This window comes from Vipera ursinii (assembly GCF_947247035.1).
Source record: "Vipera ursinii genome assembly, chromosome: 2".
In the NCBI taxonomy this organism is placed as follows: Eukaryota; Metazoa; Chordata; class Lepidosauria; order Squamata; family Viperidae; genus Vipera; species Vipera ursinii.
In genome coordinates, this window is record NC_139513.1 from 11,281,453 (window position 1) to 11,301,446 (window position 19,994).

Here is a 19,994-nt window from a genome sequence, read left to right on the forward strand (position 1 = left end):
CTCGTCCCAGCTTCTGCCAACCTAGCAGTTCGAAAGCACGTAAAAATGCAAGTAGAAAAATAGGGACCACTCCGGTGGGAAGGTAACAGCGTTCCGTGCACCTTTGGAATCCAGTCATGCCGGCCACATGACCACGGAGACGTCCTTGGACAAGCGCTGGCTCTTCGGCTTTGAAGTGGAGATGAGCACCGGCCCCTAGAGTTGGAAAGGACTAGCACGCATGTGCGGGGGAACCTTTACCTTTTATTGGCCACCCATGTTACCTCAGGGTAACTCTGGCTGAATTACAATCGTAAAAATTAAAAACTCTCATGATTGAAGGCAAATATACGTGTTTCAGGGGAATGTTGTGTACTTCGGGCTATCCTATGCGTCATATTTATGTGGTGCCTGGTTCCGTGTGGCTTTTTAATTGGGGTGTTGATAGCCAGCAATTGCCTGCTGTTTCCTTATGCTGCTAAGTCCTTGGCTCCTAAGTACCCAATAATTTAAAAATTAAATGAATTTAATTAATCAGGTCACAGAGACAAAAGCATAAATAAGATACAACACACAGCCAATTACAGCAGCCCAATTCAAAGATGGGGAGGGCGGGAGTAGGATGGGAGTGGGGGGAGGGGAAATCTGTTGTCAATTGATCAACCATACAATCTGTTCACGACCTGAACTCCAGCAGTAGAACTGTTGTGATTCAGGGTCAGCCTGTGGGTTCAGCAGTTGGGTCGGACGACTCAGAGGAGGAGGAGGGGGGTGTTGAAGATCTTGCTGATGAGAGCCCTCAGCCAGGCCCCTCCCACTTGGTCACGACGGAGACCCAGCTGTGTGAGCCTGACAGCGTGGATGAAGATGACCCACAGCTGGCCCTGTTCAAGGACGCCCGACGCAGGAGGCAGTCAATTAGGAGTAAACAGAGGAAGGCAATGGGGCTTCTCGGAAGGAGGCAGAGAGAAGCCACGCCCTGAACTCTATATAAGGGGAATGTGTGGGGAGGGCTGGTTTGCTGAAGGCAACCGCTTGGATAGTTCGTGTTTCTTAAAGCTCCTGTTTCTTGGTTCGTGTCTTGTTTGTTTTTGTAGCTATAAATTTGGCAGGCGTAATTCCAGCCTCTTGCCGTTTGTTTGTAAAGGGGTTGTCCCTGCCTTTTCTGCAGGGCCGGTAGCAGGCTGGTACAGAACAAGAACAATGACCTTGTGGATGCGTTTTCCTAGAGTGCTTATCTTGAATAAATTCATTTTATCTTGTTATATTACTGTAACACGTTGTGGATTAGTAGTTCATCAGGCAGACACCTAAACCTGGCCAGCTGATCCTGACTTGCTGACCGCAATCCAGGAGAATCGGTGTTGGACTCCGACAACCTTGGATCATTTTAGCCCCGGGGATGTTTTACTTTTGACCCTCCAAGAAGAGGAGAAAAGGGTAGGAGATGGGGTGGGCCCCCCCAGGATTTTGCCCTGGTGCAAAAAAGGCAGAAAAGAAAGAGTAAACAAGAACTCTCTGTTTGCTTTGCAGAAGTGGGGAACAACCCAAAGCATGGTGGATGCAGGGGTGTCTTTGAGTGTGGTGCAGAAGTGTGTGGGGAGGGCTGGACTAGAATCGGACTTTTAAAAGCTTGCCAAAAGCTAGTAACCTGGTGTCAACATCCAGCTCGAGAATCCAAATAAAACTCCAGGTTCATTCCGTCTCCAAAAATCTTACTCTTTATTGAATACACTGCATGGTTATGTCGAAGCAAAACTAACTCTGAGGTTCCAACACCAATTCATAGACTTAAACCATAATTTTCCCCAGCCAAACCCCCAATGTCTTAACATAGTCTATAAACAAGTTCACTTTGTTATGGGAACCGTCTGCTTAAATCCACACCTATTATGGTGTCCTTGAAAAGGTTTCAGGATCTCATGGTCTTCAGCAGAATTGTAGAAATTTCATTTCTCCATGTAACCCACTCAAAAGAAAAACCTCCCCCGCCCCTTAGCAAGCTGAAACAAAGAGGCAGGTAGCTGCCAAAGTTTCATCCTTAACACTTGGGTTCCAATTTGGTCTTCCCACCAAGAGGCAATGAAATCTAACAATACATTCAACAATTCAGGTAGTCCTCGACTTACAACAATTCATTCAGCAACTCTTCAAAGTTACAACAGCACTGAAAAAAGTGACTTATGGCAATTTTTCACACTTATGACCATTGCAGCATCCCCAGGGTCAGGTGACTTATATTTGGATGACTGACTCAGATTTATGACAAGCTTCAGTGTCCTGGGTTCATATGACCCTCTTTTCCAACCTTCTGATGAGCAAAGTCAGTGGGGAAACCGTGTTAATAGCCACGTTACTAATTTAAGAACTGCAGTGATTCACTTAACAAATGTGGCCAGAAAAGACATAAAATTTGGCAAAACTCACTTAACAAATTTCTCACTTAGCAACATAAACATTGGGCACAATTGTGGTTGAAGGTTGAGGACTACCTATAACATGGAAGAGACTCCGTACATCAGCTGGTAAAATGATCTCGGTTTAATCGCTGCTGCTGCGACATTTTGAAGTTGCAAATTCCAGCAGGTAGTTAAAACCTAGTTTGCGCCTCCGTGCAAACCATAGCTTTGAAAATTAAGATACCCCAAATAAGAAAACCAGTCTGGTGTAATGGTAAAAGTCATTATCATCATCATCAACAACAACATCATCATTCTAGCCATGGTCCATCCACTGAAGGCCTCTTCCTCATGTTTCCAGCTTGTATGGTCCTAAGCTTTCTTTGCCAACTGGGCCCACAATGTTTGCTGATGTCATCGACCCATTTTGTTTTATGTCTGTTTTGTGGACGCTTGTGATCAAGTGGGGATCCATGCTATGACTGTCTCAGTCCACCTGCCATTAGCTCTTCTCGCCATGTGACCAACCATTTGGCTTAAAAATAAACCTGAAAAAGAGCCAGGTTATGTTTAATAAAATCATTAAAGAAAGAAAAAATGTTTATATCTGGAGAAGAACTAGACGTAGAAGACCACTATATGTACCTTGGCCAATGGATCTCAATGGAAAGTGATACAATAAAGGAAATTGAAGGGCGTGTTAAATGTGGTTGGCGGGCCTTCGGCAAACTAAGCATAATTTTCAAGAACAACCTACGCCTGAAGAGAAAAATATACAATCAGTGTGCACTGCCTGCCCTAATATATGCCAGTGAAACATGGACACTAACCGCACAATCAAATTCAAAGGCTACAAGTGGCGCAAAGAGCCAGGGAAAGATACGTGCTCGGCATCACAAGTCAAGATAGAAAGACGTGCATCTGCATTAAAAGTATACGATGCCATCAAGAGAGTAGAAGAATTGAATACTGCATCCAGTTTTGGTCACCACGATGTAAAAAATTTTTTTGAGACTCTAGAACAGACATGTCAAACTCGCGACGTCAGGTGAGGTTGGGCAACGTATAATAATAATAATAATAATAATAATAATAATAATAATAATAATAATAATAATAATAATCAGGGCTTTTTTTGTAAAAAGAACAAGGTGCCGGAACTCAGACATTATCATACAAACCCGCCTTGCCTACCCTACAAGGTTCCATCCAAAAAAGGTGCCGGAACTCCGTTCTGAGCGTTCTATGACAAAAAAGCCCTGATAATAATAATAAAAATAAATAATAATAATAATAATAATAATAATCATAATCATAATAATAGTAATAATAATACCTTTATTGTCAAAGTACAACATGTGTACATTGAGATTAGCTGAGCCTCCCCCCGTGCTCTCTCCCCCCAACACACAGTGACAACAAACCCTCCATCCCACCACACTATGTGAACCAACTATACCACACACCGGCCTCCCAAGTCAATTCGGCATAAGTTCACAGAGATTACGTCCCATTTAAAAGCACTGTTTTGCCATTGCCGGCAATGGGGTGGGCACGGCTTCCGTGTGACGTGTCCGGCCCATGGGCCGGCAGTTTGACACCCCTACTCTAGAAAGAGTGCAGAGAAGAGCAACCAAGATGATTAGGGGACTGGAAGCTAAAACATATAGGGAACGGTTGCTGGAATTGGATAGGTCTAGTTTAATGAAGAGAAGGACAAGGGGTGACATGATAGCAGTCTTCCAATATCTCAGCAGTTGGCCACAAAGAAGAGGGAGTCAAGTTATTCTCCAAAGCGCCCGAAGGCAGGACAAGAAGCAACGGATGGAAACTAGTCAAGGAGAGAAGCAACCTAGAACTAAGGAGAAACTTCCTGACAGTTAAAACAATTAACCAGTGGAACAACCTGCCTCCAGAAGCTGTGAATGCTCCAACACTGGAAGTTTTCAAGAAGAGACTGGACAGCCATTTGTCTGAAATGGTAGAGGGTTTCCTGCCTGAGCAGGGGGTTGAACTAGATGACCTCCAAGGTCCCTTCCAACATTATTATTATTATTATTATTATTATTATTATTATTATTATTATTATTATTATTATTATTATTATTATTATTATTATTATTTTATATTATTATTATTATTATTATTATTATTATTATTATTATTATTATTATTATTATTATTATTATTAAATGGTAATGGGCTGGCCACTTAGCAATGGTGAAAGTACCAGCCTAGAAACCAGAATGGTTTCTAACCCAGCTTTAGGCACCAAGCCAGCTGGCTGACCTTGATCCAGTCACTTTCTCTCAGCCCTAGGAAAGGGGAGGAGGAGGAGGGGGAGAAGGAGAGGGCAAACCAGTTCCCAAATCCTGCCAAGAAAGCAGCAGAGGGTGTGTCTTCGCTGTCTGGGGAATTCTGGGAGTTGAAGTCCACCCATCCTGAAGTTGCCAAGATTGAGCACCCCTGCTCGGTGCTCTTCCCAGCAGGCATCAACGCTCCTTCCTTAAGCCTCTACCACCGCCTTCAATTTCACCTCTGCCTGGCCTTTCTTCTTTTCCTGTTATTGGCCAGCATGTTCAGCAACTGCACCTTTCTCACCTGGGTCCCTCCACAGAGGTGAGGAAAGGTGGCCCTTTTATGACTTGTGGACTTCAACTCCCAGAATCCCTGAGCCAGCATGAGGCAAGATGGCCCCTTTTACGACTTGTGGACTTCAACTCCCAGAATCCCTGCGCCAGCATGAGGCCAGAGGGCCCCTTTTACGACTTGTGGACTTCAACTCCCAGAATCCCTGCGCCAGCATGAGACAAGATGGCCCCTTTTACGACTTGTGGACTTCAACTCCCAGAATCCCTGCGCCAGCATGAGGCAAGATGGCCCCTTTTACGACTTGTGGACTTCAACTCCCAGAATCCCTGCGCCAGCATGAGACAAGATGGCCCCTTTTACGACTTGTGGACTTCAACTCCCAGAATCCCTGCGCCAGCATGAGGCGAGATGGCCCATTTTACGACTTGTGGACTTCAACTCCCAGAATCCCTGCGCCAGCATGAGGCGAGATGGCCCCTTTTACGACTTGTGGACTTCAGCTCCCAGAATCCCTACGCCAGCATGAGGCGAGATGGCCCCTTTTACGACTTGTGGACTTCAGCTCCCAGAATCCCTACGCCAGCATGAGGCGAGATGGCCCCTTTTACGACTTGTGGACTTCAGCTCCCAGAATCCTTGCGCCAGCATGAGGCGAGATGGCCCCTTTTACGACTTGTGGACTTCAGCTCCCAGAATCCCTGCGCCAGCATGAGGCGAGATGGCCCCTTTTACGACTTGTGGACTTCAACTCCCAGAATTCCTGCGCCAGCATGAGGCGAGATGGCCCCTTTTACGACGTGTGGACTTCAACTCCCAGAATCCCTGCGCCAGCATGAGGCGAGATGGCCCCTTTTACGACGTGTGGACTTCAACTCCCAGAATCCCTGCGCCAGCACGAGGCGAGATGGCCCCTTTTACGACGTGTGGACTTCAACTCCCAGAATCCCTGCGCCAGCATGAGGCGAGATGGCCCCTTTTACGACGTGTGGACTTCAACTCCCAGAATCCCTGCGCCAGCATGAGGCGAGATGGCCCCTTTTACGACTTGTGGGCTTCAGCTCCCAGAATCCCTGCGCCAGCATGAGGCGAGATGGCCCCTTTTACGACTTGTGGACTTCAACTCCCAGAATCCCTGAGCCAGCATGAGGCGAGATGGCCCCTTTTACGACTTGTGGACTTCAACTCCCAGAATCCCTGCGCCAGCACGAGGCGAGAGGGCCCCTTTTACGACTTGTGGACTTCAACTCCCAGAATCCCTGAGCCAGCATGAGGCGAGATGGCCCCTTTTACGACTTGTGGACTTCAACTCCCAGAATCCCTGAGCCAGCATGAGGCGAGATGGCCCCTTTTACGACTTGTGGACTTCAACTCCCAGAATCCCTGCGCCAGCATGAGGCGAGAGGGCCCCTTTTACGACTTGTGGACTTCAACTCCCAGAATCCCTGAGCCAGCATGAGGCGAGATGGCCCCTTTTACGACTTGTGGACTTCAACTCCCAGAATCCCTGCGCCAGCATGAGGCGAGATGGCCCCTTTTACGACGTGTGGACTTCAACTCCCAGAATCCCTGCGCCAGCACGAGGCGAGATGGCCCCTTTTACGACGTGTGGACTTCAACTCCCAGAATCCCTGCGCCAGCATGAGGCGAGATGGCCCCTTTTACGACGTGTGGACTTCAACTCCCAGAATCCCTGCGCCAGCATGAGGCGAGATGGCCCCTTTTACGACTTGTGGGCTTCAGCTCCCAGAATCCCTGCGCCAGCATGAGGCAAGATGGCCCCTTTTACGACTTGTGGACTTCAACTCCCAGAATCCCTGCGCCAGCATGAGGCGAGATGGCCCCTTTTACGACGTGTGGACTTCAACTCCCAGAATCCCTGCGCCAGCACGAGGCGAGATGGCCCCTTTTACGACGTGTGGACTTCAACTCCCAGAATCCCTGCGCCAGCACGAGGCGAGATGGCCCCTTTTACGACGTGTGGACTTCAACTCCCAGAATCCCTGCGCCAGCATGAGGCGAGATGGCCCCTTTTACGACTTGTGGGCTTCAGCTCCCAGAATCCCTGCGCCAGCATGAGGCGAGATGGCCCCTTTTACGACTTGTGGACTTCAACTCCCAGAATCCCTGAGCCAGCATGAGGCGAGATGGCCCCTTTTACGACTTGTGGGCTTCAGCTCCCAGAATCCCTGCGCCAGCATGAGGCGAGAGGGCCCCTTTTATGACTTTTGGACTTCAACTCCCAGAATTCCTGCGCCAGCCTGGCTGGCGCAGGAATTCTGGGAGTTGAAGTCCACAAGTCGTAACAGGGGCCATCGTTCCCTATCCCTACTCCTCTATGGCTTCTCTCCTTCGCACCGTTTCCCCTCCCGCTTCTGAAGGAAAAGCGCCTTCTTTGGGCCTCCCGCTCCCCCGCCTCTCCCTCTTCCTCCCTCCTCAAGGAGGAGGGCGACTCTACGGGCCCGCTGAGGCTCCAAAAAAGAGAGGGGAAGAAGGCGCCTGCCGTTTATCCCAAGCAAGCCCCGCCGTTCTCCAGGGAAAAGGGACGCGGAGGGGTTAAAGCAGACGAGTTCGGCTGCCTAGAAGAGACGGCGGCGGGGGTCGGGGAAGGGAGGGGGAGCGAGCGCGCGCGCGCACTCTCGCGAAGACGAGGAGTTTTTTTCATCCCCCTCCCCGTTTTGTCGGCGCGGAAAAGCGACGCGGAGCCCCCGAGCGCGGTGCGCGCGCACCAGGTGAGCGGGCCCGACTTGACAGCGGAGGGAGGGAAGGAAAGACGTAAAGAAGAGCCGCCCCGGGGAAGAGGCGAGAAGAAGCGCCTTCCCTTCCTTTCTCTTCCCTTCCCCCCTCCGCAATTCCACCCGGTCCGGGATCCTGGTCCGTTCCGCTCGGTCGGCCCGACTGCAAAGCTAACCCGTTGCAACCGTTCCGGCTTCCTTCCAGGCCGCTGCTCCGGTTCTCGGTTCTCGGGAGGGCGCTTCCCACCCACGAGTGAGTCCGCTGGGAGGGCGACGCCCGTCGGTTCGGTCCCAACAGGAGGGGATCCGCTGGGAGAGAGGGAAGGAGGGAGGATGGGCGTCGGAGGGCAGCAAAATGCCTGGCTGAAATGGCTTGCCTGCTACACACGTAGCGCACGCACACGTGTGAGTGCAAGCCTTAGGAAGGCCATAACTGGAAAATAATAATAATAATAATAATAATAATAATAATAATAATAATAATAATAATAATAATAATAATAATAATAATAATAATATAATAACAGCAACAATAATAATAACAATAACAACAACAACAATTATTATTATTATTATTATTATTATTATTATTATTATTATTATTATTATTATTATTATTATTATTATTATTATTATTTAATTTCTATACCGCCCTTCTCCCGGGTGTACAGGGCAATAAATACAATAGAAATACAATGTACAAAAGTTTAAAAAGAATTAAACATTGTAGCCCTGCTGGAGAAGACTCCTGCGAGTTCCTTGGACTGCAAGGCGATCAAACCGGTCAGTCCTAGAGGAGATCAACCCTGACTGCTCTTTAGAAGGCCAGATCCTGAAGCTGAAACTCAAATCCTTTGGCCACCTAATGAGAAGGAAGGACTCACTGGAGAAGAGCCTCATGCTGGGAAAGGTGGAGGGCAAGAGAAAAAGGGGACGACAGAGAATGAGGTGGCTGGATGGAGTCACTGAAGCAGGAGGCGTGAGCTTAAATGGACTCCAGAAGATGGTAGAGGACAGGAAGGCCAGGAGGAATGTTGTCCATAGGGTCGGACACAACTTCGCAGCTAACAACAACAACTCACCCCAAAACTACATACACTGCAATGTATGGCAGTGAAAGTTGGACCATAAGAAAGGCTGAGCGCCAAAGAATTGAGGCCTTTGAACTATGGTGCTGGAGAAGACTCCTGTGATTTCCTTGGACTGCAAGACAATCAAACCGGTCAGTCCTAGAGGAGATCAACCCTGACTGCTCTTTAGAAGGCCAGATCCTGAAGTCGAAACTCAAATACTTTGGCCACCTAATGAGAATGAAGGACTCACTGGAGAAGAGCCTCATGCTGGGAAAGATGGAGTGCAAGAGAAGAAGGGGACGACAGAGAATGAGGTGGCTGGATGGAGTCACTGAAGCAGTAGGCGTGAGCTTAAATGGACTCCAGAAGATGGTAGAGGACAGGAAGGCCTGGAGGAACATTGTCCATAGGGTCGCGATGGGTCGGACACGACTTCGCAACTAACAACAACAACAATATTAATATTAATAATATATACTTGCATCCAGTTTTGGTCGCCGCGTTGCAAAAAATATTTAAAAAAAAAGAGGTTGAGTCTTTGGGAAAAGCGCAAAGCGGCTTGGACTAAGGGTTTGAGTTTATTTTAACTATTCATTGTTAGGGCCAATTAATTTAATGTTAACTTTTCGTATGTTGCATTTTATTGCCCTGTACGCCGCCCTGAGTCCTTTGGGAGAAGGGCGGTATAGAAATTTAATTAAATAAATAAAATAAATTTGGGTTTGGGGGGGATATGAGGGATGTGGTGGCTCAGTGGGTTAGGATGCTAAGCTTGTCGATCAGAAGGTTGGCAGTTTGGCGGGTCGAATCCCGAGTGCCGCGTAACAGAGTGAGTGCCTGTTACTCGTCCCAGCTCCTGCCAACCTAGCAGTTCAAAAGCCACGTAAAAATGCAAGTAGACAAATAGGGACCACTCCGGTGGGAAGGTAACAGCGTTCCGTGCGCCTTTGGCGTCTAGTCATGCCGGCCACATGACCACGGAGACGTCCTCGGACAAGCGCTGGCTCTTCGGCTTTGAAACGGAGATGAGCACCGGCCCCTAGAGTCGGAAACGACTAGCACACATGTGCGGGGGAACCTTTACCTTTACCGGGACATGATAGCAGTGTTCCAGTATTTGAGGGGTCATCTTATTTCCCAAAGCACCAGAAGACAAGAAACGATGGAAACTAATCAAGGAGAGAAGCAGCCTGGAATTAGGGAGAAACTTCCTAGCAGTGAAGACCGTTAACCAGTGGAACAGCTTTGCCTCCAGAAATTGTGGGTGCTTCATCGCTGGAGGTTTTTAAGAACAGACTGGACAGACACCTACCTATCTGAAATAGTAGGGTTGGACTGCAAGACCACCAAGGTCCCTTCCAGCTCTATTCTGATTGATTGATTGATTGATTGATTGATGAACACACACACATGCACAGTGTTCTCCAGTTGACCCAAACCTTTCTCTCTCGCTTTCCAACTTCTTTGGAGGGAGCTACTTCCTGCACATTATCCAAGGCGTTGTATCCTCTTCTTCTCTGTAGCCCAGAGGTCCACAACTTTGGGCGGGCTTTGCTTGTTTGTGCGGACTGGTTGCTGGCCTGCCAGCAGGGCCCGGTATTGATCCACGGATCGGGGGTTGGGGACCCCTGCTGTACCCCGATCAGACAAAGACACCCCCCTTCTAGCTGACTTTGCTTGGGATTTAACTGATGGGCGGGTGGGTGGGAGATTCCAATAGTTGCGCCAACGCACCCCACTGCTGAGGATTGTTCAGATTTGGGACAAAAAGGACCCCAAGAACTTTTGGGTTAAAAAGGGGAGAATGAATTTAAAAAGTGCAAAATCCTTCCATATAAGACCTGCAAATTGGTCTGGGGACCCAGTGGAGGAGTTCTAGTGTGGACAGTGGCTGCTAGATTGACAGCAGACTCCACACACACACACACACACACCTCGCTCCCTACTTGCTAGTCTGTTTTGCTACAGACAGTCCTTAACTTAGGACCACAATTTCTGTTGCTAACTGAGACATTTATTTAAAAAAATTTGCCCCATTTTCTGTCCTTCCTTGCCATGGTTCTTAAGTGAACCACTGAGCTGTTAAGTTAATAACACGGTTTTTAAATGAATCTGGCTTCCTCATTGACTTTGCGTATCAGAAGGTCACAAAAGGTGTGAACCCCAGGACACTGTTATTTGAAGTTCTGTGAGTTCTCCACCGCTGGGGTTTTTTTTAAGAAGAGGCTATATGGCCTGGAGAATGGTTTGACTGCTTTTCCTCCCCCAGTTGGAGAGGGTTGGAGTGATACGCTGGTTGGGGAATTCTGGGAGTTAAAAGTCCGCATACCTTAAAATTGCTGAGGTTGAGAAACATGATTGCATGATCTTAGTGGTCCCTTCCAACGCCACCCTTCCAATAATTCTAAAATTTTCCATAATGAACATTTAAAACAAGTGAGTTTGCAGATTGCTCTTCTTGTAGACTTTATTCTAACGAGCTGACTTCCTCCTCCATCATCTAGGTTGCGGTGGTTTTCTTCACTAAGCCAAAAATAAACCCAGTCAACCTTGGTGGGAATTCTTGAATGTGAAGCCTTCAGGACGGAAGCAGAAAGATGAATCCTAACTGGGAATTGCCTCACATCCATTTTCAGGAATCGGCAAAAGAACAGAAAACGGTAATAATCACATTCAGCTGGCTTTTCTTCAAGCTTCTATGCTCATTTTTTAAAATTGAATACCACATTGTTTATTCAAGGCACCATGCAGAATGCTCCCCGTTTCCCCCCACAACAACAACCTTGTGAGGTAGGCTAGATTGAAAGTGGCCCCAATTCCCTGTGGCTGAGAGGGGAAGTAAACCTGGGTCTTTCCTGTCCTAATCCGATCCCTCAATTTTTACACACACACCCTGGCAGATCTGAAAATATCTACCCCCTTAAAAAAAAAGTTAAATACCGTATTTATCGGCGTATAACACGCACTTTTTCTTCCTGAAAATAGGGGGCAAATGATGTGTGCGTGTTATACGCCGATATAATGTTAATGACCCATAGTTAATGACCCATTATCCGAAGCTGCAGCTGAAATTTCCTTTTTAAAATGAGGTGCGTCTTATACGCCGGTGCGTGTTATACGCCGATAAATATGGTATGTTCTTGAGTAAAGACCAGTCTTGCTGACTGCATTTGGGCAGTTTTGCAGGAGTTTCTCATTGACTTTTTCTGAGATCTCTTTTCACATCCCACAGCTCTGGGTTCCTAGGATCCCCCATCCAATTGCTAACCAGATCCGACCCTGCTTCACTTCCAAACTCCAAACCGGCTCCCAAAACTTCTACCCACTTGCTCCAGTTATAGGTAGTCCTCGACTTAACGGCCACAATTGAGCCCAAAATGTACGTGGCCAAGTGAGAAATTGGTTAAGTCAGCTTTGCCCCGTTTTATGACTTTCCTTGCCACATTTGTTAAGTGAACCGCTGCAGTTGTTATAATTAGCAAGATGGTTGCAAGAAGCACTGCAGTTGTTATAATTAGTAAGATGGTTGTTCAGTGAATACGGCTTTACCTTTGCTTGTCAGAAGCTCACCAAATGGGATCACGTGACCCCGGGACACGGCAACCATCGTAAAGGTGGGCCAGTTGTCAAGCATCTGACTGTAAATCAGGTGACCCTGGGGGATGCTGCCACAGTCGTAAGTGTGAAGTCACTTTTTGCGGTGCCCTTGTAACTTCGAACGGTCACTCAGTGAGTCGAGGACTACCTGCGTATCCCCAAATCGTTGCCTCCTCCTGTTGTGATTCAGGGTCAGCCTGTGGGTTCGGCAGTTGGGTCGGACGATTCAGAGGAGGAGGAGGGGGGTGTTGGAGAGCCTGCAGAGGATAGCCCGGAGGCTCCGCAGAGCCCTCAGCCAGGCCCCTCCCATCTGGTTACGACACAGACCCAGCTGTGTGAGCCTGACAGCGTGGATGAAGATGACCCACAGCTGGCCCTGTTCAAGGATGCCCGACGCAGGAGGCAGTCAATCAGGAGTAAACAGAGGAAGGCAATGGGGCACCTCGGAAGGAGGCAGAGAGAAGCCACAGCTTGAACTGTTTAAAAGGGGAATGTGTGGGAGGGCTGGTTTGCTGAAGGCAACTGTTTGAATAGCTCCTGTTTCATGGTTCGTGTTTGCTCTGTTTTATGTCTATAAATTTGGCAGGCTTAGTTCCAGCCTCTTGCCGTTTTGTAAAGGGGTTGTCCCTGCCTTTTCTGCAGGGCCGGTAGTAGGCTGGTACAGAACACCTCCTTTGTGTGGCCAAAAACAATAAGGCAATGTCCCTGCTCCCAAAATAAAGTTGCCCGATCCTGTAGTTAAGTGGAGGGTGCAAGGCAGCTTGAGGTCTTCACATCTGGCTGACTTTCACTGTGCTTGTAGGAGTCCAGGAGTCCAAACTGTTCTGGGGCCACCCAGTCCTTTTGGGACTCGGAGTTGGGGTTGCTGCGCGTGATCGTCAAGGAGGAGGATGACACCGAAGAGGCCAATCCTTCAGGTAAAGCGGAATATCAGAGTTTGGGGGGTTGTGTGTGTGTGTGTGCGTGGAGGGAGAATGTAGGGGGGGGTCTTGGGTGCCCTGAAATGCTTTCCTAGGCCAGGCTTACCATAGCTGTCGCTCAGTGGTGGGATTCAGCCGGTTCACACCAGTTTGGCAGAACCGGTAGCTAATTTTTTGTTGCCCAGGCCCAGAACGGATTTCCGGAAGCAGCATCCACCCAGAGAACCGGTTGTTCATATATTTGAATCCCACCATTGATGTCGCTAAGGGATGCGGTGGCTCAGTGGGTTAGGACGCTGAGCTTGTCGATCAGAAGGTCGGCAGTTTGGCGGGTCGAATCCCGAGTGCCGCATAACAGAGTAAGCGCCTGTTACTTGTCCCAGCTTCTGCCAACCTAGCAGTTCGAAAGCACGTAAAAATGCAAGTAGAAAAATAGGGACCACTACGGTGGGAAGGTAACAGCGTTCCGTGCGCCTTTGGCGTCTAGTCATGCCGGCCACATGACCACGGAGACGTCCTCGGACAAGCGCTGGCTCTTTGGCTTTGAAACGGAGATGAGCACCGGCCCCTAGAGTCGGAAACGACTAGCACGCATGTGCGGGGGAAACTTTACCTTTACTTTACCTATTGCTGTCGCTGCCTTGTGGGTACCGGGATCCATTTCCCTCGACAACCCAACGGTGCTTAATATGAATTCTCGGCAGCTGGGTTGTTCCTTCTGGGCACATCACAAATGTTCAGTCACAGTGTCTGAGACAAGACTTGCAGGTACAGGAAAGAAGGGGTCAGGTTTCTTCCTCATGAATAGCGTGTACACATAGTCCTCTACTTATGACCAAAACTGGGATTGGAATGCCTATTGCTAAGCAATGTTGTTAAGTGAACGGTGTAACCGGTAGGCAAATCCAGCTGCTCCCATTGAAGTTGCTTGTCAGAAACCTCCTGGGAAGGTAATAAATGGGGACTACATGACCATGGGATACTGCATCCGTCGTAAAATACAGGCCAGTTTCCAAGCATCTAAATTTTGGTCATTTTTTTTTCCTTCCTGAAGAAGACTGGACAGCAAGATCAACCACAGACGGAGGTTTCTTCCCCGCAAGCTTCGCTTCGGAGCATCAGCTGAAACGTTCGCCAGAAAATACCCAAGACAATATTTTATCTCCGGTGGAAATAGGTGAGTGTAATATCCACCCTCCGGTGAGCATCTTGAAGAGATCAGCTTTCTGTTCCAAGCAACTCGTTCTCGTCTTCAAGTTCGAAAAACCAGCCCTAGAGCCAGCAAGCTTCAACAGAAGACGCCAGGCCTAATAATAGTTTGGGTTCTTCCTATCATGGTCTGGATTGCATCTTGCATTAAGACCGGTTTGGTCTGTTCTTCGTTAGAATTAGAATTCGAATAACAGAGTTGGAAGAGTTGGGTCATCTAGTCCAGGGCTTTTCAACCAGTGGTACGGGTACCACCTGTGGTACATTGGCACCTGGCAGGTGGTACGCGGCCATCCTAGAAAAGTGGTAGTGGGGGAGGGGAATGAGCTGAACGGGTGGCAGCACCGCACAAGCCTGAGCGAGAGACGGCTGGAGCTGCAGGGCTGTCAGGGCTCAGCGGAAGCGCCAGGATCAGTGCTTCTTTGGGGCTGTCAGGGCTCAATGGAAGCACCAGGATCAGCTCCAGCTGGAGCTCGGCGCTGATCCTGGCGCTTCTGCTGAGCCCAGAGGAAGTGCCGATCAGCTGGAATGTTGCAGCATCTCCAGGGTCTTGTGATTTACATTCAGATGCTTAGCAACCGATTCATATTTATGACGTTCACAGTGTCCCAGGGTCATGTGAAGTGACCAAACCTGCTGCAACCACTCAGCAGAGGGGGGAAATAAAAACCAAACACCCCCACCCCCCATCCCTGCTGCCAATCCTCAACAGAAATGCTCACAACAATGAAAACCTCGGACAGGAGGAAGAGCGCCGCCGGGCGGGCAGGCAGGTGTCTTGCTCGGCTGTGGCTTGGGGGGGGGGCACTTTTTTCAGTGCCTTTGTAACTTCGAACAGTCACTAAACGAACAGTTGTATGTCGAGGACTACCTGTACTTCATCACTTTTTCCCTTTTTTTTTTTTTTTGGTCATCACGTTTTTGACACCTTGCTAGGCAACGGGTGGTACTCGGATGTTGCCGTACATCCTCAAAGTGGTACGATGAGTGAAAAGGTTGAAAAGCCCTGTTTTAAGTAACATCATCAGCGCTAGCAACGACGAGGAAAATGAAACGTCTGCGAGAAAACCACCAGGCTCAGAGAGCACCAAGGGCCCGTCCTTTCAACCCTGTGCTACGAATGTTATCCTAAGGCAGGGATGTCAAACTCAATTTCATTGAGGGCCACAGCAGCATTGCGGTTGCCCTCAGGGGGCCGGGTGGGCGTGGCCTACTGGGTGGGCGTGGCTAGAGTGCGTATGGCCTACTGGGTGGGCGTGGCCAGCTCTACATCGTTCGCATCAAGGGTGCCTATGGGCGCCTGGGCAGGAGTGCGACAGATCTGAAGGTCTCTGGCAGGAGGAGGGTCTCTGGGCCAGGGCCAAGGCAGCGGGGGCCGTTCCCTCACTGTTTCCAGGATGGCTTCACATGAAACCACTTCGTGGGCCGGATCCGGCCCCCGGGCCTTGTGTTTGACATATCTGTCCTAAATGGTTGTTGCTCTTCTTCCCTGTGTTCTACATTGCGCGATATGAAGGCAAACAGCTCAAGCATTTACAGAGCGCCTCATTATTGGTTACCTGTTGCCCTCCGGGTGAGATTTTAAGATGCTGGTACTTACCTTTAAAGCCTTGCATGGCTTAGGACCGGGCTACTTGCAGGATCATCTGCTGCCGGGAACAAATTCCCATCGTCCAGTACGCTCACACAGAGAGGGCCTCCTCAGGGTACCGTCGGCTAAACAATGTCGGCTGGCGACCCCCAGGGGGAGGGCCTTCTCTGTGGGAGCGCCAGCCCTGTGGAACCAGCTCCCCCATGAGCTTTGGATGGCCCAAGATCTCCAATCCTTTCGCCGCGGCCTCAAAACACTCCTTTTCCAACTGGCTGACCTGGACTGACAGGGATTTTAATTATGTTTTTAATTTTTAACTCTAACTTTTAATTTATTTTAATTTTAATTTTAATTTATTGTACAGAGGCCTTTAATTTTAATTTTTATCTTAACTTCTGTATTTACTATACGTTACTGTTGTTAGCCGCCCTGAGTCCTTCGGGAGATAGGGCGGCATATAAGTCCCAATAATAAATAAATAATATCAAAATCAAGATTGCACCAACACACAACCACCCTGCAATGTAGAACACAGGGAAGAAGAGCAACAACCATTTAGGACCTCTGGTACAAGAACACGGGCAATGACTAGAGCTCTGGCTACAACACATGGAACTATCAGCAATTCACTTTTGACAACAGATACCCAGAGACAACTACAACCCCCCAAAATGGAATGTTATCCTTTAAGGGGAACTCTTGTTACGTTATCGGTAGTCCCGGCTTGCACGCGGTTGGTTCCTTAGTCCAGTTATCCAGACTCCTCTTAAGCAGTTTTTTTTTTCCTCCTGTGTTCCTGCAGAAATGATCCAGATTAAGGAGGAGCCCGCGGAGATATCCGTAACGATACTCGAGCATCCAAATGCCGAAGGGACGAGTGCCAACAAGTGTGCCCTGTGTGGAAAGACCTTCAGTTGCAAGTCAGACCTCACCAGGCACCAGAGAACTCACACGGGCGAGAAGCCGTTCCGATGCTTCGAGTGTGGGAAAAGCTTCAGCCGAGGAGATTATCTGATTTTGCACCAAAAGCTTCACCGGGGGGAGAAGCCGTACAAGTGCTCAGAGTGCGGCAAGGGCTTCTACCGAAGCACCCGGCTGATTTCCCATAAAAAGGTCCACCTCGCCGAGAGGCTGTACAAGTGTTTCCGTTGCGGCAAGAGCTTCGGCGACGAGGCCAAGCTGGCCCAGCACAAGCAGGCCAAGCACACGAACGAGAGGCCGCACACCTGTGCCGAGTGCGGCAAGAGCTTCCGTCGCAGCACGCACCTCACCCGGCACCAGAAAATCCACACCCGCAAGGCCCGCTATCGCTGCCTGCAGTGCGAGAAGACCTTCACTTGTCGGAAGCACCTCCTCGCCCACGAACGGACTCACACAGGAGACAAGCCGTACAAATGCCTGGACTGCGGCAAGAGGTTCAGCTTCAGCGGGAACCTCGCCTCGCACCTGAGAATGCACACGGGCGAGAAGCCGTACCTGTGCCTCGAGTGCGGGAAGAGTTTCAGCCGGAGCGCGCACCTCACTTTGCACCAGAGGACCCACACCGGGGAAAAGCCATACACCTGCCTGGAGTGCGGGCGAGCCTTCAGCCAGAGCAGCAACCTCACCTCGCATCAGCGCATCCACACCGGGGAGAAGCCGTACGAGTGTCCTGTGTGCGGGAAACAGTTCTCGCGGGGCGACTCGCTGGTCTCGCATCAGAGGATCCACGCCGCCGAAATCAACTGATTTGGGGTTAAAAGGGCGTTTGGCGCAACTGGGCCACTCGGCAACAGGCTTCGATTATTGGGGGGGGGGAACAAAAAGGAAAAGATGGCAGACTCTTGCTTCGCGTCAAATAATCGGTGTGTGTCGGAAAGCTGCTTCGTTGTTGTCTTTGGGGATTCTCAAAGGTCGCGGTTGTCTGAAAGCTGCTTTTTTCCAAAAGATAACCGGATTTTCTTGGTTTTTTTTTTTCCCTTGGAAACGTTTCGCTTCTCATCTCGGATGAGAAGTGAAACTTTTTCAAGGAAAAAAAAAAAGTCCGGTTGTCTTTCAGAAAAAAGCACCTTTGGGACTTCTTCATTTGTTACCTACATGGACAAACAGAATTGGAAAACGATATTCAAGGATAGTGTATTATTTGTTACAGACGTTTATAAGATTCTAAGCAATGCCTTGCTGGATTGGACCCCAGGCCCATCTTGCCTGCCCAAGGAAGCCCTCAGGTCTCCCAGAAGATGGCCTTCAGAGGCAGCCATCTTGCCAGCCAGACTTTCGGAAGTGGCGTCCACGCACTTCCGGTGGGCCATTCTGGGCCTGGGAGGCCTCCCTCACTCTGAACGGATTTCCTGAGATGGCATCCATGCACTTCCGGTGGGCCGTTCTGGGCCTGGGAGCCCTCCCTCACTCTGAATGGACTTCCTGAGGTGGCATCCATGCACTTCCGGTGGGCCGTTCTGGGCCTGGGAGCCCTCCCTCACTCTGAATGGACTTCCTGAGGTGGCATCCATGCACTTCCGGTAGGCCGTTCTGGGCCTGGGAGCCCTCCCTCCCTCTGAACGGACTTCCTGAGGTGGCATCCATGCACTTCCGGTGGGCCGTTCAGGGCCTGGGAGCCCTCCCTCACTCTGAATGGACTTCCTGAGGTGGCATCCATGCACTTCCGGTGGGCCGTTCTGGGCCTGGGAGGCCTCCCTCACTCTGAACGGATTTCCTGAGGTGGCATCCATGCACTTCCGGTGGGCCGTTCTGGGCCTGGGAGGCCTCCCTCACTCTGAATGGACTTCCTGAGGTGGCATCCATGCACTTCCGGTGGGCCGTTCTGGGCCTGGGAGCCCTCCCTCACTCTGAATGGACTTCCTGAGGTGGCATCCATGCACTTCCGGTGGGCCGTTCTGGGCCTGGGAGGCCTCCCTCACTCTGAACGGATTTCCTGAGGTGGCATCCATACACTTCCGGTGGGCCGTTCTGGGCCTGGGAGGCCTCTCTCACTCTGAATGGACTTCCTGAGGTGGCATCCATGCACTTCCGGTGGGCTGTTCTGGGCCTGGGAGGCCTCCCTCACTCTGAACGGATTTCCTGAGGTGGCATCCATGCACTTCCGGTGGGCCGTTCTGGGCCTGGGAGGCCTCCCTCACTCTGAACGGATTTCCTGAGGTGGCATCCATGCACTTCCGGTGGGCCGTTCTGGGCCTGGGAGGCCTCCTCGGCTGTGAACGGATTTCCGGAGGTGGCATCCATGCACTTCCGGTGAGCCGTTCTTGGCCTGGGAGGCCTCCCTCACTCTGAACGGACTTCCAGAGGTGGCATCCACGCACTTCCGGTGGGCCGTTCTGGGCCTGGGAAGCCTCCCCGGCTTTGAATGGACTTCCAGAGGTGGCATCCACGCACTTCCGGTGGGCCGTTCTGGGCCTGGGAGGCCTCCCCGGCTCTGAACGGATTTCCGGAGGTGGTGTCCACGCACTTCCGATGGACCGTTCTGGGAGGCCTCCCCGGCTCTGAATGGACTTCCAGAGGTGGCATCCACGCAGTTCCGGTGGGCCGTTCTGGGCCTTGCAAAAAAGGGCTAGCTACCGGTTCTACCGAACCGGTGTGAACCAGCTGAATTCCACCACCGCACTTAATGCCGCAAATCTCTTCGAACCCAGAGAGATTCCATAGTGTTCATATTTGTTCCTTTTTTTTTTTGATGGGTAATTCAAAATCTTTTGTTGGTTGTAAAAGGGGGGCAAACTATATTTTTTGCCTCTTCTTACAAGGTTTTATATATATATATCATATATTTATGGCAAAGGATGAGACTGGATTGGCCCGGAAGCCATTTTGCAGTCCTAGAGGATTAAAAACAACAACAACCCATTGTTATGCCATCTAAAGTTGGAGCGATGCATGTTAAAAGGTCTTTAATTAACTAGGTGTTG

General features: G+C 49.8%; 1 protein-coding gene across 2 annotated transcripts; it reads left to right on the forward strand.

The window, feature by feature from the left end:
- The first annotated feature begins 11,010 nt into the window (after positions 1 to 11,010).
- LOC310636604 (uncharacterized protein) lies at positions 11,011 to 18,925 on the forward strand. 2 transcript variants are annotated; one of them, XM_083356566.1, is made up of 4 exons: positions 11,011 to 11,435; positions 13,175 to 13,289; positions 14,347 to 14,469; positions 16,895 to 18,925. In XM_083356566.1, exons 1-4 carry the CDS (start codon positions 11,373 to 11,375, stop codon positions 17,818 to 17,820), a joined length of 1,227 nt encoding a protein of 408 aa, XP_083212692.1. In that variant the 5' UTR covers positions 11,011 to 11,372; the 3' UTR covers positions 17,821 to 18,925. The 2 variants fall into 2 exon arrangements, with proteins under 2 accessions (XP_083212692.1, XP_083212693.1); XM_083356567.1 differs by having other exon boundaries at positions 14,350 to 14,469.
- The last annotated feature ends 1,069 nt before the right edge of the window (positions 18,926 to 19,994 follow it).

Bases quoted from the DNA above. Each gene is read 5' to 3' on its own strand.
- LOC310636604 (XM_083356566.1), top strand. From the start codon at position 11,373: ATGAATCCTAACTGGGAATTGCCTCACATCCATTTTCAGGAATCGGCA. The intron at 11,436-13,174 runs GTAATAATCACA...CTGTGCTTGTAG, and splicing joins CGGCAAAAGAACAGAAAACG to GAGTCCAGGAGTCCAAACTG. The intron at 13,290-14,346 runs GTAAAGCGGAAT...TCCTTCCTGAAG, and splicing joins CGAAGAGGCCAATCCTTCAG to AAGACTGGACAGCAAGATCA.